Source organism: Canis lupus, chromosome 16 (assembly GCF_048164855.1).
Source record: "Canis lupus baileyi chromosome 16, mCanLup2.hap1, whole genome shotgun sequence".
NCBI classification, from domain to species: Eukaryota; Metazoa; Chordata; class Mammalia; order Carnivora; family Canidae; genus Canis; species Canis lupus.
The window spans coordinates 18,034,926-18,054,606 of NC_132853.1; the positions used below are offsets into that span (position 1 = coordinate 18,034,926).

The window sequence follows — 19,681 nt, forward strand, 5'->3', positions numbered from 1 at the left end:
CCAGAAGTACTTTTTTTTTTTTTTTTAAGATTTTATTTATTTATTCATAAGAGATACAGAGAGAAAGAGAAGCAGAGACACAGGCAGAGGGAGAAGCAGGCTCCATGCAGGGAGCCGGACATGGGACTTGATCCCGGGACTCCAGGATCACACCCTGGGCCAAAGGCAGGCACTAAACCGCTGAGCCACCCAGGGATCCCCCAGAAGTACTTTTAAGAGCCTCTTAATTAAAATTTTAGGCATTTGACCCCTGTTTTCAGAAAAATAAACAAGAAATCAAATTGTTTAAAGAAGATTTTAAATGAGTTGGGGGTGGTGGTTCAGTGTGAAGTTCAGGTTTGCAAGTGTGGACTTTGACTCTCATGTCTTATTGTTTTGTAACTTAGAAAACAAATCATTTCATGAGTGATTTAACCACCAAAACAAGTGCCTACCCAACTGTATTGCTGCCTCGTGACTTTGGAGGCATTCACTTCCTAGAAGTCCATTCTTTAGTGTTCCGCAGTTTTTTTGTTTTTTAAGATTATTTATTTATTTATTTATTCATGAGAGACACAGAGAGAGAGAGAGGCAGAGACACAGACACAGGCAGAGGGAGAAGCAGGCTGCATGCAGGGAGCCCGTGGGACTCTATCCCTGGACTCCAGGATCACACCCTGGGCTGCAGGTGGCGCTAAACCTCTGCACCACCGGGGCTGCCCTTCCGCAGTTTTTTAAAGCTTTATTGAATACCTAGTATGTGTCAGACATCTTGCAGAGTGTGAAGGTACAAAGATAAGTAAGGCATAGAGAAAAGGAATCGGATGCATAACAGTTTCAGTACAGTGTGGCACAGAAGTGCTGTAGGGAATCGGGCTTCAGGGGAAGGCTTCCTGGAGGTAACATCTGACTTGAGCCCCAAAAGATAAAGAGTCCACTGGGTAAAGGAACGAAGGAAGGCCCAGCTTTTGTGGTTGTAGGTAGCACCTCCAGAACAAACAGACATGCAGTGGAGAAAGGATATGACTGTGGGGAGCCACCAGGTTAATGATGTTGGAGAAAGGTGAAGGACTCTGGCCACAGGGGTCTTTTTTTTTTTTTTTTTTTTTTTTTTTAATTCATGAGAGACAGAGAGAGAGAGGGAGGCAGAGACATAGACAGAGGGAGAAGCAGACTCCATGTAAGGAGCCCTGTGTGGGACTCTATCCCGAACTCCAGGATCACACCCTGAGCTGAAGGCAGACGCTTAACCACTGAGCCACCCAGGCATCCCTGGCCACAGAGGTCTTAACCGACAATATGGGAGCTTGAACTTTATCCTATAATGGTTAGGGTAGGGGTGATACTGAAGGGCTTTTTTTTTTTTTTTTTTTTTTTTTGAAGGGCTTTTTAATTAGGAGGGTGATGGGACACCTGGGTTGCTCAGTGGATGAGTGCCTTCGGCTCAGGGCATGATCCCAGAGTCCTGGGATCAAGTCCCTTATCAGGCTCCCCTCAGGGGAGCCTGCTTCTCCCTCTGCCTATGTCTCTGCTTCTCTGTGTCTGTCTCATGAATGAATAAATAAAATCTTTTTTAAAAAATTAGGAGGGTAATAAGGTCAGAATTTTGTTTTAAGGGACAGCCCAGCAGTTGAGCATCTGCCTTCGGCTCAGGACATGATCCCAGAGTCCCAGGATTGAGTCACACATCGGGTTCCCTGCATGGAGCCTGCTTCCCCCTCTGCCTGTATCTCTGCCTCTCTCTTTCTGTGTCTGTCTCATGAATGAATAATAAAATCTTAGAGAGAGAGAGAGAGAAAGGAAGGAAGGAGGGAGGGAGGGAGGGAAAGAAGGAAGGAAGGAAGGAAGGAAGGAAGGAAGGAAGGAAGGAAGGAAGAAAGAAAAGAAAGAAAGAAAGAAAGAAAGAAAGAAAGAAAGAAAGAAAGAAAGAAAGAAGAAAGAAAGAAAGGAAGAAAAGAAAAGAAAAGAAAAGAAAGAAAATTTTGTTTTAAATAACTCAGTCTGCCAGCAGGAGTTGGGGCTAGATTGAGGGAAGCATGAAGAATGGCCCGGAAGCCTTTTACATCTTGGTAAAAGATCTAAGCTCAAACTACCTTTCCTTGCCCTTTTCTGCTTTACATGTTTGGTGGAGAGTATCTTGGTACAAAGCCAAATGGGCAGATGAAAAGAAATGATGAGAAACAGAATCAGAAGTGACAACCTTTTCAGGGTTAGTTTTAATATGACAGCTGCTGAAGCATAGCAGAGTCTGTAGGCCTTTGCAGATTACATGCATGCATTTCATTAGTTTGGATGTAGCCTGTGCAGAAATCCATTAGAGTGAAGTGGGAAGACTTTACAGGTGACATTCATCTCTGATCCTCTAGGGTTTGAAGACCTGTCACAGCAGGCCAGTGTGCCTCCAGTTTTCTACTTCCTAGTAAGGATCTCCTGAGATTCACCAAGGAAACTGGAAGGAAAGAAAGCCAGGACCTGTGATGGCTTGGTGGACATCCCGACATGTATACCCAGGGCTCCAGGGAAGCATGGCAAAGCAGGAGCAAGGACAATTTCCAAGCCAAGTGCTCGTTTAGATAGTCTGCCTTTGGTTCAGGTCACAATCCTGGGGTCCTGGGATTGAGCCCCATGTCAGGCTCCCTGCTCAGTGGGAAGTCTGCTTCTCCTTCTATTCCCCTCCCACTGACTCCCCCCCCACCCCCCATAAGTCATGTTCTCTCTTTCAAATAGATAAAATCTGGGGAAAAGAAAAAGAAAAGAAACAGTAGAGCAGTGTAATATTAAGCCCTGGAACTTTAAGAAGAGTCCTTCTATTATTCAACATTCAGTTATTACCTTTTTTTTTTTTTTTTTTATGAAAAACTTCCTCCTTAACATTCCAAATAGGTGACCCCAGGAACCAACTATAGGAATTCTTTAGTGTAAATGTAGCCTCATTCTGTATAACAGAATTTCTCATTCTGTATGCCTGAAGTGAGGTCTCAATTTGCATTTCTAATAAGTTCTCAGGTGATACTGATGTTTACTTCTGATCTGGAGACCACACTTTGAGAACCACTACTGTATAGACATTAGAAATGTGACTCTCAAAAAAAAAAAGAAAAAAAAAGAAATGTGACTCTCCTGGGATGCCTGGGTGGCTCAGCGGTTGAACATCTGCCTTCAGCTCAGGGCATGATCCTGGGATCCAGGATTGAGTCCTATATCAGGCTCCCTGCAAGGAGCCTGCTTCTCCCTCTGCCTGTGTCTTTGCCTCTCTCTGTGTGTGTCTCTCATGAATAAGTAAATAAATCTTTAAAAAAAAAAATGTGACCCTCCCAAGGATTTAATATCCTATATATGGTTCTTGCTGTAACCTTAATGGAAAGTAAGGCCTTCCCTACACAGCTCTAATTCTGATTCAGTATTGACTTACTGAGTGACTACTGTGTGCACAACCTGTATATTATTAAGCTACAAAGAGGGAAGAGATCTATCTAATCCTTGTCTCTGTCCCTCTAATGAAAGAAATAAAAGAGGGGCATCTGGCTGGCTTTGTTGGTAGAGCATGCAACTTTGGATCTCAGGATTGACTTCAAACCCCATGTTGGGCATATTTATAAATAATGTTTAATATATATAAATTTAGGGCAGCCTGGTTGGCTTGCAGTTTAGCACCGCCTTCAGCCCAGGGCATGGTCCTTGGAGACCGGTGATCGAGTCCCACGTCGGGCTCCCTGCATGGAGCCTGCTTCTCCCTCTGCCTCTCTCTCTCTCTCTCTCTCTCTCTCTCTTTCTCTCATGAATAAATAAATATTTAAATATATGTATGTGTATGTATGTATATATATACACATATGTGTATGTATATGTGTGTGTGTGTGTGTATATATATATATATATAAATAAATTTAGGGGTACCTGGATGGCTCAGTGGTTAAGCATCTTCCTTTGGCTCAGGTTGTGATCCTGAGGCCCCGGGGATAGAGTCCTGCATCGCTTTTCCATCTGCCTATCTCTTCCTGTGTCTTTCATGAATAAATAAGATCTTTAAATAAATAAATATATATGTATTTTTTATTTATTTATAAATAGTTAGTTCAAGCCCCACGTTGGGCATAGGGCTTCCAATATATAATAAGAAATAAGAGAACTAAGGTGCCTGGCTGGCTTAGTCAGAAGAGCATGCAACTCCTGATCTTGGGGTCATGAGTTTGAGCCCCACATTGGGTATAGAGATTACTTAAAAATAAATAAAACTTGAGAAGAAAAAAAACCTGTCACACAAGGGAAAACATGAGAAGTACAAAAAAAAAACCTATGCAGCCCAGAGGTCCAAAATGTCCGAGTAATCCAGGAAGAACATATGGAGGAGCTGTACTCAGTTATCTGTTGCTGCATATAAAAAAATACCCAAAACTCAGTGGCTTAAAAACAGACCCTGGTTATTATCTCGCACAAGTCTTTGGGTTGACCGAGCTCACTGAGTGGTTTTTCCCTTCAGTTTGGTGCTGAGACCACAGTCCTTTAGAGGCTCAACTGAGCTGGCATGGTTCAAGATGACTTAGTCACCTAGCAGTAGTTCATACTGGCTTTTGGCTTGGAGTCCAGAGGAAGCTGTTAATTGGAGTTCCTTAAGTCTCCTCTGTGTTGCCTCTCAGCATGACAGCAGGGCTCTGAGATGGAACATTCCAAACATGTAAAAATGGAATCTGCAGGTCTCTTAACACCCAGCCTCAGAAGTTATATAACGTGGTCACTTCTGCTGCATTCTATTAGTCAAAATAAGTCACAAGGCAAGCTTTATTCAAAAGGAAGGAAATGGCCTACCTCTGGATGGTAGGAATAGCAAAGAATTTGCAGCCATCTTTAATCTACTATAGGCTGATTGAAGCAAGTTTTACAGGATTAATAGAGTTTTAACAGGCACAGCTTTCGAGGGGGAAAGTGCTATAGAGAAAGAAATAGCAAGTCTTATATTTGACTAGGGGGAAGAGTACCTGAAAGGCTCCTGGGAAGATGGAATGGGACTGTGCTACATGGGGCTCAGAAGAGCAGGTGGAAGAGTTTTTACATTAACAAACTTTGAGGAATATGGAGGATCTAGCAATGATTTTAGCATGATACAGTTTGGGAATGATTCTCAAGGTTCCAAATTAGTTCTTTCTATCTTTCCCTCTAAGCCCAGTGTTAATAGCTGTGGCTTTGGCTTCTCTTTCCAAGATATGGGAGGGGGTCCTCACTCTTTAAGGTTATTATAAATGATACCAGCTAACCATTTTAAAGGAAAAGAGAGAGAACCCTAGTAGTGTTGCAGGACCGGCCAGAATAGGAGTCAAGGGCCAATGCGGCCTTTTGCCAGACCCAGCTAGGCTTTTTCCTGCTGCATCAAAGGTTAGTACTCAGTCTTGCCCTTGTCTTTTCACCACAGTAACCCTCCACTGAGTGAAGAGATGTTGCCTCCTGGGGAGTGGATGTGTCACCGGTGCACTGTTCGCCGAAAGGTAATAATGCTGCTTTCTGAAGGCTCTGCTCAGAATGCCAGATCTAGAGCACTGATATTCTAGAGCTAAGATGGCCTGGCCCTGAAGGCATTTTCGTCCCTTCTTCTTGTCTTTTCCAGCCCTGGAATCACCCTCACTCTCCCCATGGTGACTGTTTGGAATCCAGTAGGGCCTAAAATCCAAACATGAGCTGCTGAAATGGGCAGAAGAGGTGTGTTAATTTACCAAGCCATGTTCATTCACTAGTGACAGGAGTAGGCTGATAAGTGGCCTGAATGTGGCAGCTGTATCCATTGACTGAAACTGGCTGAGAAAAAACAAGGCTGCTTCTCCAGCTTAGTGGAGAAAAGATTCCCCTCACCCCAAGGCACATGTCACTGGTATCCAGATGCTTGAAACTAAGTGTATGAGGGACAGAGAGGACTTTGAACATTTTTGTACCCCAGGTTGCCTAATCCCTCCTTAACTCCCCTTCCCTTGGGCCTTGATAATTCAGTACTAGCTTTGAGAACATGATTTTCTACTTTGAGACCTTTTGTGGGGTGCAAAAGCTAAATTCCTCTTTATCAAAAAAAGGAAGTAGGGTGTGTTTCCATCCAGATTATGATAACCAATCCTCAAATTATAGACTATGGATTAGAATCTGTCTGGAGTTGTAAACCATCTCCTTCCCTCTCCCCACACTCATTACACACCAAGGAACTTGCCTTTGTTTTGACATCACCTCTATTTTCCTGGCCTCTGAACATGATGTCACAATGAATGATGATTTCCTTGGTTGCAGAAACAGGATGAGATAATTCAGAAATTGTGGTTTATGTATGTAACAGTTTTCAGCCTTTTAGAAGGTAAACAGGCAGACTTTTCTTTTTCAACATGTGTAAAAAGGTCCTGTTAAAAGGCAAGGCAAGGCCAAGTCAACCACTTAGCCTCCGCTGTAGTTTGATATCTCCTAAAGTGCACAAACCAGGCTGTCCTCCAGCCTGTCCACTTCTCAAGATCTCTTTGTATGCATCCCCAGTTAGGTTAGAAGAGGGCCAGTTAGGTCAGAACTCCTGCCAGCTAGGAGGCCTTTCAGAAACTTGCCTCTGAAGAAACTGGACATGAAAGGGTTAGGAATAGTGAAGCCAGGAAAAGACGGTGGAAAAGAGGAATTAATATTATTTTGGTGCCCATTATATGCTGGGTATTTTACATATGTTGTCTCATTTAATCCATACAGCCATCTGTAGGTGCTGGTGGTAGTATCTCCATTTTAGAAAGAAGAAACTGAGGCTCACAAATGTAGAATAACTTTCCCAAGGACTCAAAAGAATTAACAGAGCCAAATTGCCTCACTCCAAAGCTCTGTTACGTCTTCATCAGCTTTCTAGAACCAGAGCTGCTTGGTGGGGATTATAGTAGCTTGTTTCTAACATACTGTGCTTTCCCTGAAATGCCACTCTGACCTCTTGCCTACCAGTGCCAGGTCTGCCTTTTCCAGCACCGCTACCTCTATCCCCCTTTTGCCTCCTATAGTTATGCTGAAGTGGATTGAAACAATACATCCTTTGAAAGGGCCCCAGCAACCTCTGATGTTCGGGTCCTGTTCCTAGTGGAGGTTGGATCTTCCTCCAACTCAGAGCCATCCCTTTCATACGTGTGACCCTATATCTCCATCATATCTCTGAAAGGAGGAGAAGAAAGGTTTTACTAGTCTTACTTTACAGACAGAAATTTCTGCACACCAACCTGAGTCACCCAGGGTCATAAGGAATCATTGGCAGAACTGGGACAGATCCCAGGTTTCCTGACTGGAGACCAGTGTTAAACCTTCATTTGACCACCCTTTGGAGTCCTAGAGGAAAATGTAATACAGGTCATCCAGTCGTACTGAATAAACATAGTCTTTTTCCATTTCCCCACCTTCCCATTTGAAGAAGTGTCCTTTCAGAGTTCTAGTTAAACTTGAAACATTGAAAGCCACCATTCTTGGACACTGTGATCACTGGGGAACTACCTTCCACATACCACCCATCCACCTTGTAGTGTAGTTTCTTTCCATGTCAGCACCCAACCTCCCTGGACAAGGAGCTCTGCTTGCCTCTTTTACTTTTTACCTTTGCTTTTGCCGACTTTATTTGGAGCAGAATTCTTAAAACCATTCAGGAGGTCAGAATGCTCCAAGGCAAACAACAGTGAGGTTGAGTCTTCTTATGTTTTTCTCCTGTTCTCACTTAACCTAAATTTATTCTCACTGTGATAACTTTTTATCCATTAATCTCTGTACTTTGTATGGAGATAGTGTGTATCATATGATGACTTAGAGTAAAAGATGTATGATAAGTGTGTATAAGTATTTTTAACTTCCCCTACTGTTTTTTGATCCCATCCTGCTATAGTTTGCCAGCTTTAGTTTAGTTCAGCTATAGTTTTGCATCTTGAACAGGCTGGTGTTCCAAGTCCCCAGGTGGATGAGTCTGTGACATGTTAGAGAATTTCATAATTTTGGCTAGTGGTTTAGCAGGACTGTATAGTATTCATCTCTTTCTGTCTTGTCGTACTTTATTTGATGGGCCTATCTGTTTGTTTGCGCAGAAACGAGAGCAGAAAAAGGAGCTGGGCCACGTCAATGGACTGGTGGACAAATCTGGCAAACGGACTACATCCCCCAGCAGTGATACTGACTTGTTGGACAGATCAGCCAGCAAAACTGAACTCAAGGCCATTGCCCATGCCCGGATCCTGGAGAGGAGAGCCAGCCGGCCTGGCACGCCCACATCCAATGCCAGCACAGAGACCCCCACCTCTGAGCAGAATGACGTCGACGAGGACATCATTGACGTGGACGAGGAGCCAGTGGCAGCAGAGCCAGACTATGTGCAGCCTCAGCTAAGGCGGCCCTTTGAGCTGCTGATTGCTGCCGCCATGGAGCGGAACCCTACCCAATTTCAGTTGCCCAATGAACTGACTTGTACCACTGCACTACCAGGTTAGCCAAATTGTTATGTCCCCTCCCCTCCACCCCACCTTTCCCAAAAGACTACCGTCCAGCCAGAGGGCAGTGCTGCCTATGTGGTCACTGTACACATAGTCATTCTCAGGTTCCTGTTCTTTGTTCTTTCTGGACATCTTTGAAGATTTTAGGTTATACTGTGCCTATTCAGTTTTTTTATATTCTGCCCTTCAGGGTATTACTTTTTTTTTCAGGGTATTATTTTTTTTTTAATATAAGTAATATATTCATATGGTTGAAAAGCCAAAAAATATACAAAGGCTTAAAATGAAAAATTTCCCTTCCACATCTGTCTGCTATTTGCCTGGTTTCTACCTTTCTACCCCTCACAGATAACCAATGTTTGGTTCTTGTGTATTTCCTTCTAGAATTTATTTGTGCCTATATAAGCAAATATAGATATGCTCAGTATTTTCCGTCTGACTAGTTTACTCAATATACTGCTCTACACTTTGCTTTTTTTACTTCACAGTATGCTCTAGAGATCTTTCCATATTAATGTAGACATTCCTCAGTTTTTCTTAGCGGTTGCATAATAGTCTATAATATAGATGTACTATAATTTATTTTAACTAATTTTCTATTAGTGGACATTCAGGTTGTTCCTGCTCTTGTTATTGTAGATAGTGCTTCAACAAATAATTTTGTAAATACATCGTTGTGTACATGTGAGTGAGTGTATCTGTAGGGTAAATTCTTTTTTTTTTTTCAAGTTTTTTTTTTTAAGATTTTATTTATTTATTCATGAGAATACACAGAGAGGAGAGAGAGAAGCAGAGACACAGGCAGAGGGAGAAGCAGGCTCCATGCAGGGAGCCTGATGTGGGACTCGATCCTGGGTCTCCAGGATCACACCCTGGGCTGAAGGCGGCGTTAAACCACTGAGCCACCGGCGCTGCCCTGTAGGGTAAATTCTAATGTTAGAATAACTCAGTTATAACTATGCATTTATAGTTTGGTAAGATGTTACCAAATTGCCTATCGTACCTTTTTTTGTTTGCTAAGTCCTGTCTTCTTGATACCACAAAGCTTCTAGACATTATTTTCTTTTTCCCAGAGAAAGTGAAATTGGCAGTCTTAAGAATCTTGGTCAGTCAGCAGGATGCATATGGAATCAAAGCCTTTCTGATTTCTGTAAAAATGCAGTAAAGGCAAATAGCCTTTTTCCTCTGCCACCTCCGCAGAACCATCTTTGTTGACCATTTGATGTAGGCACTTTATTCCTTAGGTTGCCAATATCTAACAACCTAAGCTTCTGACTGCTTTATATTTGCAAAACATAAAGATGTGTTTCTGCCCCAGAGCAGATGACTTCTGACCATAGTTCTGATTTCTGTCTCAGTGTTCCTTTTCCTACCTTCCTATTCCTTTTTCCCTTTGAAATCAGCCCAGGGGGTCTCAGAGACCCATGTCTAGGCCATGGCACATGCTTTTACTGAGATCTGTTCTTTCACTTACTGTTGTTTCCATATCCCAGACTAGGAACTCTACATCCAAGAAAGCTCAGCACCATCAATTTCTCTTCTAGGTTCTAGCAAGAGGAGAAGAAAGGAGGAAACCACAGGGAAAAATGTTAAGAAGACACAGCATGAGTTAGATCACAATGGTCTTGTTCCCTTACCAGTCAAAGTCTGCTTCACATGCAACAGGTATTTTTCTTCCATCCTGAGGGCTCTTCTCTGTAGTCATCAAATGATGTTGATGTTTTTTCTCTCTTCTGTCACCTCTTCCAAAACCTGTATGTTAAATGTGGACAACCCATATCCTGATGGCATGAGTACAGAGACTGAGTGGTCAATTGACCAGAATCTTGACTATCTTAACAACAAAGTCCCTAAAGTACCTTAGACTGTGTTTATAGAGGCTTGGATGAGAGGAGTTGGTCTTAAACAGAAGTGGGAGATATTTAGACTAGCTAGGAGGAGGAAGTCTGGCCAGCAGAAACACAGGGCCCTGGAAAAGGCAAATAATTTTTTAAGTCACCAGAGATGAGTTTAAAAGTAGTATAAGTATCCATGGTAGCTAATATGCATCAGACTGGATGACTTCCAAAAGCCTCCAGGCTGCCCCAGTTGTAGCTTTCCTGAGACACTGGTTTCCTTCAAATAGGATCTCCTCAGTGACAGGAACCAGCTGCTTCAATTACTGAAGCTGGACTTAGCGGCCTGGGTGACTTAGAAGGGCAGGATAGCAGGAGAAAATAGCTATCAAAAAGAAATGTGCCAAAGAAAAAAAGGAAATGTTCCACAACAAAAGCTGTAGGGAACTGGATAGTAGAACAGCAGAATTCTGAGCCAGGCCCAGACTAAGGTTCCAGTGCATCTCAGGGACCCAAGGAGTATCATAGTTACAAGTCATATCTGGTGTTTGCTGAAGCTCCTCCCTTAAACTTGTATACACACAAACACATTACAGAATCCTTTCCTGGCACAGCTCTCTCTCTCTGTGTCATTTTTGCTGAGTGCTTCATGTAGAAGAGAAGTCCTTTCTTGCTATATAGTATAAGACTCTAGAAACACTGCTGGAGATTTTTTTTTCTTTTTTTTTTTTTTTTTAATGAGGTAGTTACTTTCTTTTCAGGAGTAGAAAGATCAGAACAGAGTTGGCTATCTTCCCCTTGTGGGTACTGAGCATTGATCATTCCTGCTCTGACAGCCACTTTAGCTCTACTCCAAATAAACATTCACTTCCCCACAAGACACATTCCTCTTAAAAGAGAGAATAATGGAGAGCCTGGTGGTAGCCCCCAACCTCATCTGTCTTCCTAAACCATGAGTGTAACTGATCACTAGAGGGGAGGCTCTGGGAGAATGTTGTAAGGATTAGGGAGGAAAGGCTGTTCCACAGAGCAGAACTGGTTTGAATTTTCCCGTTTTGCCACAGAAATGGCCTACAACCATTTTTTGCAGGAGCTGCCGCGTGGCCCCTCTCATCCAGTGTGACTATTGCCCCCTCCTGTTCCACATGGACTGCCTCGAGCCACCGCTCACTGCCATGCCCCTGGGCAGATGGATGTGTCCAAATCACATCGAACATGTGGTGGTAAGTACAGCGTCACCCCTTCAGTTTTCTCTGAGCACAGCTGGGGCATGGACTGATTCAGGAGAAAGCATACTAGGGTCAGCTCTGTACCAGAGTTCACTATAATCTCTCAGATGCTGGATTCTGCAGACCATCCTACTCAGTTCTGATTCTTTTGACATGCTTCAGCTGTGTGTTTTCCCTTTACCCACAATGCCTCAGTTTATCTGTTCAGGCAGACTTGGTTGTTTATGCATAATTTCTTCCACAGTGAATTAAGCAGCTGACGTTACAGCTCTAAAAGAGGGGTATGTTAGATCCAACTTATGGGAATAAATGCTCTCGTGGTAGTTGCTTCCGTATTTTCCTGACTCTTATTTTTAGAGGGAACAAACTAAGAAACTCTAAAACATCTATCCTCATATCTCAGGAATTATCACAGGCAGTCAACTTCCAGTAACTTGGGAGAGTTGATGAATTGGCATGATAACAGTGTTCCAGACAGACAGTTATTGCAACACCTGAGGCCCTTTCCTGTCTCTTTAGTTTTTGACACCCACCTTGTCATGGTACATAATAGATATTCAGTGAGTAAGTTGTTGAATGAATGAATGGTGTGAGGGTCCTTTTATCTTCTCTCTCGGGAGTCTTGGGTGCATTTTCCAGATGCTACCAGGGGCTCAAACAGAATTGTAGTTTGCTATCTCCAAAAGAGGCTTAAGCTTAGTCCCTTTTATGCTAGACGCTAAGAACAGTCATTTACAAGGTTGAATGGGTGAGGGCTTCAGAAGAGCAGCTCCCTCCTAAGAGTAGCCTTTCTAGATTAAAAAGATTATTGTTGGGGATCCCTGGGTGGCTCAGCAGTTTAGCGCCTGCCTTTGGCCCCGGGCGTGATCCTGGAGACCTGGGATTAAGTCCCACAACGGGCTCCCTGCATGGAGCCTGCTTCTCTCTCTGCCTGTGTCTCTGCCTCTCTTCTCTGTGTGTGTCCCTCATGAACAAATAAATAAAAGTCTTTTTAAAAAAATGTTTTTAAAAGATTATTGCTTAAGAAATTGTCTATCAGATGATAATAACCATGGATGGATTGTCTTTTGACCCTTAGCATGACAGTGTACTCCTCACATTGTACCAAAGGACCTCAGTTACAGACTTGCACACTTGGGCAAAAATGTTGCTTTGGCCTCTTCATTTGGCTGACACTGCTCAGAAAGGTTTATCTAGGAGGAAGCTTCTCTCTGAGGCTCAGTTATGAGTGTTTCATTTTGTCCCCTGCTGAACCAGAGAAAAACAACCATAAGCTGTGTGCCCAAATACAAATCTTAAAGGGCAGCTTTCCAACAGATGAAAAATTAATTAGGCAATTTTTTTATTAGCTGCGTAGAGGTTTTTCCTACTTTACTAATTAGGAACCTGCTGTGGAGATCTTTTCTTTTGAATTAAAGTGTAGTGGACTATAGGGCCCCTGGATGGCTCATTTGGTTAAGTGTCTGCCTCCGGCTCAGGTCATGATCCCAGGGTCCTGGGATCGAGCACCCGCAACAGGCTCCCTCCTCCAGCGGGGCATCTGCTTCTCCCTCTGCCCTCTCCTTTCCCCTCCCTCCCATAATTAAAAAAAAATAAAGTTTAATGGACTCTGCAGACGTAGAAGAGGGAAAGTGGCATAGTGTTCATATGCCTTCCATATGCTCCTGCATAAAATTCTTTCTTTCCCTCCCTTTTGCCTCAAGAGCAGTCCAGGCTTTCCACCTCCTCTAGAGCAGGACTGTGATATATCCAGATGGGCTCACTAATATTCCCTGGTATGTTGGAAGAGGAGTAGGGCAGGGACACACAGGATTCTGTTGCTGATCCCTGTTATCAGCCAAGCTCCTATTTAGGAAACTGTCCTGCTTCCTTTGGGGAAAAAAATCCCTTCTAGAAAGAGTCTGGGTCTCAGGGGCCAAGGCCCACATCTCCTCTGAAACCTATGCTCCATCAGGGTACACTGCAAAAGGTGGTGTGAACTGTCAGAGGCTGAATTTAAAGGGCATTTCTTAGCTAATTTGCGATTTCCTATCCCCCTCAAGCTTCTCCAGAGGATAGAAGAGACCAGTTTACCCCTGCTAGACCAGACAGGGCTGGGGGAGAACATCTTATCCATGTTCCCTGGCCATCTGACAGAAGTGTTTTGACATATCAGCCCCTGACAGAAAGAACCTATTTGGCCCAGTGCTTCTATATTTTGAACCTAGAGAATAGAGGTAGTTGGGAGGGGATGCCTTTTGAGGTTCATTGCAAGAGGGTGTCTGCTTTTTTCCTAGCTGAACCAGAAGAATATGACACTGAGCAATCGGTGCCAGGTGTTTGACCGTTTCCAGGACACCATTTCGCAGCATGTGGTCAAAGTGGACTTCCTGAACCGAATCCATAAGAAGCACCCTCCTAACCGCCGTGTGCTCCAGTCAGTCAAAAGAAGAAGCTTGAAGGTGAGTCCCAACCTGGTTCAAGCAGGATGATGTGTGCTCTGATTGTGTTCATGGGATAGACAGAGGATCATGGGCCCAAATTTAGAGACAGGAAGACTGAAGCCCTGAGATTTGTCTGTGGTATCTCAACAAGTAGTGAATGTGTTTTCATACTTGAGGATGGAGTTCAGGATTATGAAGGCCAAACCACAAACTCTACAAGTCACCGGTTCTCCTGAAGATAAGTGCTCTTTAGCCCCTTCCATCAAACAGATGTGCTCTATTACCACCCCGGGCCTGGCGCTCATGCTATCTGTTCCTGGGAGATGGCCCCTTTCCCAGAACTGCCTAGTGGGGTGAAGGTGATAGTGATGAAGCAGAGGACCATGTGGAAAGTGAGGAGCTATCCCAGCTGAGGAACTTAAGAGGAGAATGACTAAAGGAGAGTTAAATCTGTTTTCCAGGCTGCTAGGAATATATCATGAATACTCCAAATTGTGGCCTTGCTGTAATAATATCTAACATGCATTTGACAGTTGCTAAAGTGTGTCCACAGAGATAGACAGAAAAAATTCCTTTGTTTGAAAAACGTTTAGAGGTATTGAGGCTGTCTTCATAAACCAATCAGTTCCCTTATTCATTTGACTGAGAGAGCCCAACACTAATATTACAACATGCTTGATTTTTTTCTCTTCTGAAGTAATCCCACAGGCAGTGCTGTCTTTGGAGACCAGCAATTCTCAAATATGGCCACTTGGTGGCAGCCGCGCTCTAAATCACTCACTCCACTCCCATCACTTCCAGTGGATGTCAGCACCAGCAAAATGCTAACTGTTGGAAATTGTAAAATAATCTCTTAACTGTGTAAATATTTATACTTAAATGCAAACACCAGTTTCCAAAATCAAATCAAGGTGTTTCCAGTTGGGGGTATTACAGAGGTGGCATGCCTTATACCTTAGTGAAACAGATTTGAAAATAACCTAAACTGTATAATTCCCCATGTAGATTTGGAAGAGAGCCTGGTGGCTGAAGTGAACAGTCCAGGAGGCTCTGATAAAATCCTGTTGCTTTAGAGCCCCCCCTCCCCCTACCTACCTTCCTTCCTTTCTTTAAGACAAGTGGGGGGGCAGCCCTGGTGGCTTAACAGTTTAGCGCAGCCTTCAGCCCAGGGCATGATCCTGGAGACCTGGGATTGAGTCCCACGTCGGGTTCCCTGCATGGAGCCTGCTTCTCCCTCTGCCTGTGTCTCTGCCTCCCTCTCTCTCTGTGTGTCTCTCATTAATAAATAAATTAAAAAAAAAATAAGACAAGTGGGGGGCAGAGAAAGGGAGAGAGAGAGAATTTTAAGCAGGCTCCACGCCCAGCACAGAGCCCAACATAGGGCTCGATCTCCCAAATCAGAGATCATGACCTGAGCTGAAAACTTGACCAACTAAGCCACCCAGGCATCCCCCCCCCTCCTCTTTTTTAAAGGTTTTCCTAGTCTTGAGGAAAATCCAAGGACATGAATTGCCTGAAACACATTTTTTACTTAGACAATTTGAAAATGAATTGAGGACTATAGCAGCACAGGGCAGTGATGGAGAACTGCTCAGGCTCTGTCATGGAACATCTTTATCATTGATGTAGAGCAGTGCAGCAAATTTGGCTTAAGAACTTTGTATTTAAAAAAAAAAAAAAGAACTTTGTATTTTGTTGGGGATTCCTCTTCCTACTACCCCTTCACTCTTCGCCAGGGGGCAACCTCAGATTTGCCTACCATTCCATTCCTCCCCCTCCCATTCCTAGGTGACCTTGGATAAAACCATGGAACTGGCCACCACCAATGGTGCTGACTCTCAATTCCGTATGCCTTGCCTTTCTCCTCATATCCAGACTGCTGTGTGCCTGCCCATCCCAGAGACACCTCAGTCTCCACTTGCCCAAGACCAAAGGTGTTCTGCCTCCAAATCTCCTCTTCCTCTTGTATTTCCTGTTTCAGTAAATGATCATGATTGCCATCCAGCTCCCTCAAACCAAAATTCTGGAAACCATTTTCAGTTCTTCTTTTATCCTCAATAAGGACTTGGTCACCAAAGCTGTTCTCCACATGTTTTCCAGATCCACCAAGTGCTTCCACCTCTCTGTGCCTTATATGCTGCTCCCTTACCTTCAGTTACCCTTTATCTGCCTGGAAGTTCTCAACTTCCATGGCTCAACTCAGATATTGTTTTCCTGCGACATCTTCCCTAATCCAGAGTTCTGTCTTCCCAAGACAGACATGAGCACTCTCCTCTAATGTTTTTAGTAGCTCCTTAGCCACGCCGCTATACTAGGTCCCCTTACACTGCTTTGTAATGTTTCTGTGTTTATTTCCCCAGCTAGACTGTGCGCTCCTTGAGGGCAGAGCTTTTATTCATCTCTGGATCTCTAGGGCTTGGTACAGTACCCAGACTCAGGAGATGCTCAGTAAATGTTGGCTGAATGTATGAATGACTCTTTGCTTGTGTGGCTCTTTCATTCTTACATGGTTAGGATTCCGAATGTGCCTTTTGTCTTTGTACTACAAAGAGTTCTTCAGTTGTTTCATCAGTCATGAATGAATGGGTGAAGAAAACAGACATTGATAGAGTGCTTATCACCGGCCAGGCCTCATGCTGAGCATTTCCACTGTGAATGTGACCTCCTTTAACTTTTTACTTCTCGGATCCTGCTCACTCAACTCCCAAACTTGCCGCTGAGCAGTAAGAGCCTAGAGTCCCACTCTGAAACTGTGTCTAGTGTCTGTCTTACACTTCTTAGGCTAAAGCAGTGGTTTTTGTCTTCTACGGGCCTTAGACCTTGATAAAGAAGCAGGGTATGGGCAGGGCGCCTGCCTGCTGTTTCTAGCTCTCTTCCTTCTCAGGCTAATGTGTGTGTGTCTGAGGCACAGGGCAGTTGCAGCCCACTGAGCCTGCTTGTCCTAGTGGACCCCAGAGTGCATGACGGTCCCATGGGCATCAGCACCACAAATGGAAGAATGTGGCCAGGGCAGAATCACCTGGGCGTGTTGGCGCTATCTCCCCTCTCCTTCCTCCTTCTTTCTGTCCTAACCAGGTTCCCGATGCCATCAAATCTCAGTACCAGTTTCCACCCCCTCTCATTGCACCTGCGGCCATTCGGGATGGGGAGCTGATCTGCAATGGGATCCCTGAGGAATCACAGACGCACCTTTTGAACTCTGAGCACTTAGCCACCCAGGCAGAGCAGCAAGAGGTGAGTGAAGGTAGGGCCGGGATTCCAAAGCCAGTCTCCTTCCATCTCACCTCAACTAAAGTAGTCTCAGTGCTGTTCCCATCCCCATCTTCTGCAGCCCCACCCCCACACCCTCACCCCCTGAGAGTTGAATATTCCAGAGAGAACTTCTGGCCGATACTCTGAAGTAAAAGAAGTTACAGAGTCAACCAGTCTGCTTCTCTCCATGGGTCCCCCCATGTGCTGTGAGACTGGCATATCTGTCTTGTAGAAAGAGATGAGTAGACTCATAGAGAGGTTAGGTGGTAATGCTGAGCATATAGCAGTTGCTTAGGGTACTTGCTGAATATTGGTTCACAATATGAACCTTAGAGGCAGAGCCAGACTGAGAACCCCAAGCTCTGCTGACCAGGGTGTTGCCTGCTGAGTGTACCAACAAGTCTTGCTTGGGACTGGAGGTGGAATCCTGTCAGAAGTCAAGCACACCTTTTCTGGGCATTTGCAACGGGACCTTGGAAACAGTGCTTATCAGCCATGTGGTAGCCCTGGCCACTGGGGCAGAAAGGACCAGCGCCTCCCAGGCCTCTCACCCTCCTCTCCTCTCCTCTCCTTCCATTGCAGTGGCTCTGTAGTGTTGTTGCGCTCCAGTGCAGCATATTGAAACATTTATCTGCTAAGCAGATGCCTTCGCATTGGGACTCTGAACAGACAGAGAAGGCTGATATTAAGCCTGTTATTGTGACTGACAGCTCAATCACCACCTCCCTGCAAACAGCTGACAAGGCACCTACACCTTCCCACTGCCCCTTGTCCTGCCCCTCAGGGATTAGCACCCAGAATTCCCTGAGCTGCTCTCCACCCCACCAGCCCCCAGCCCTAGAGGACATCAACTGCAGTTCTTGTGTGGAAAAATCCAAGAAAGCCCCCTGCGGGACTGCCAACGGGCCAGTGAGCACAGAGGTGAAAGCCAATGGCCCACACCTCTACAGCAGCCCCACTGATTCCACGGACCCCCGGCGACTCCCAGGCGCCAACACCCCCTTACCAGGCCTCTCCCACCGGCAAGGCTGGCCCCGGCCCCTCACGCCACCAGCGGCTGGGGGGCTTCAGAACCACACCGTCGGCATCATTGTGAAGACAGAGAATGCCACTGGCCCCAGCTCTTGCCCCCAGAGGAGTTTGGTTCCTGTCCCAAGCCTGCCCCCTTCCATTCCCAGCTCTTGTGCCAGCATCGAGAACACCAGCACTTTGCAAAGAAAGACTGTCCAATCACAGATAGGACCTCCGTTGACAGATTCAAGGCCACTGGGCTCACCCCCAAATGCCACCCGGGTGCTCACTCCCCCCCAAGCAGCAGGAGATGGTATCTTGGCCACAGGAGCCAACCAACGATTCTGCTCACCAGCGCCATCATCAGGTGAGTGCTGCTCAGCCTTGGGGTAATTTGGAGTCCTTTCATGCTCTTCCTGGCAGTTAAACTTCAAAAGACACTTACATTCTTGTGCATATTTCAGAGGAGTTTGATCACTCTATTACTTGCCCTCCCCACATTTATGTGATAGAAGAGAAACACGTTAACTTGTCCCCGTTTTATTGGTGGGTTTGCTTAGGCTCTGAAAGTTTAAGTGATTTCCTCTAGGTGGCCCACTGAGTCAGTGGCAGGATTGGAACTATGGCTGGGTTTCTTGATTCCAACTTCCCACACCTTTCAGACTTAGTCTTCTTTGTGTTTTTGTTCCATCACCTTAGAGGAAGGCAGCTGCTCTCTGGAGCCACTGGGACCAGCCTGAGGTGCTAGGTGATGGCCTCTGTGTTTCAGGATCCACACCAGAGGACTAGATCACACCTGATCTAGATTCTCAGAGCCCGCTCATTTGAAGGAGCTTCTGCATCAGGAAAAGCAGGGGTAGAAAGCAACACTGCCTTTCAGAATAGCTGTAGAGTGGCATGCCCACAGAGGTTGGTCTGTCCCAAAAGCTCACCCTTGGGCCACGTCCAGAAAGGCAGCCCCCTGTATTGATACAGGGGACTCTCAGCTGTCCCCAGTCAGCACTCCGGACCTCGAGATTGCTGACCCCAGCATCTGAACCAGGTTTCAGATGCTGCTGGAACCCCCTGTGGTCTCTCCTGTCTGAACTGAAGCTGGCCTCCTAGTCAGCTGGGAGTCTCGGTAACCAGGTGACTGTGACTTCTCTGCATGGGGGCCCCTGGTCCCAGGATGGCCCCTACCCTCAGGCTCTTTTCCTGTCCCTGTTAACCTCTTAATACCAACCTGGATAGATTTTGCACCCTGTGAGTCGAACTTAAGGAGGCAGGAATTGAAGGGGCAGATACCACTTATTTGAGTGAATGGAGGCAGCAGGGAGGTAGTCATGGCCTAAAGAACAAAGCTGCCCCACCGCATTCCCCAGAGCAGTTGATTGCACTGGTTCTCAGTGCTCTGGAGACTCCTGCGTGCCCGGGTGCATTGTCGTTCCATCTGCCCTTCCTCACCACACATTTTTAGCTCTAGGAGTTCCAGAGCCTATGGGGTGAGAATCAAG

General features: G+C 45.2%; 1 protein-coding gene across 2 annotated transcripts in view; it reads left to right on the forward strand.

Moving 5' to 3' along the window:
• The window catches only part of PHF12 (PHD finger protein 12), a 42,350-nt gene that overhangs the window by 17,410 nt on the left and 5,259 nt on the right, over window positions 1-19,681 (forward strand). For both annotated transcript variants that reach the window (XM_072779262.1, XM_072779264.1), the window contains exons 3-9: window positions 5,387-5,459; window positions 8,037-8,430; window positions 9,983-10,103; window positions 11,364-11,496; window positions 13,779-13,943; window positions 17,001-17,159; window positions 17,760-18,555. In XM_072779262.1, coding sequence (XP_072635363.1) covers window positions 5,387-5,459; window positions 8,037-8,430; window positions 9,983-10,103; window positions 11,364-11,496; window positions 13,779-13,943; window positions 17,001-17,159; window positions 17,760-18,555 — 1,841 coding nt within the window. The remainder of the gene's footprint in view (window positions 1-5,386; window positions 5,460-8,036; window positions 8,431-9,982; window positions 10,104-11,363; window positions 11,497-13,778; window positions 13,944-17,000; window positions 17,160-17,759; window positions 18,556-19,681) is intronic.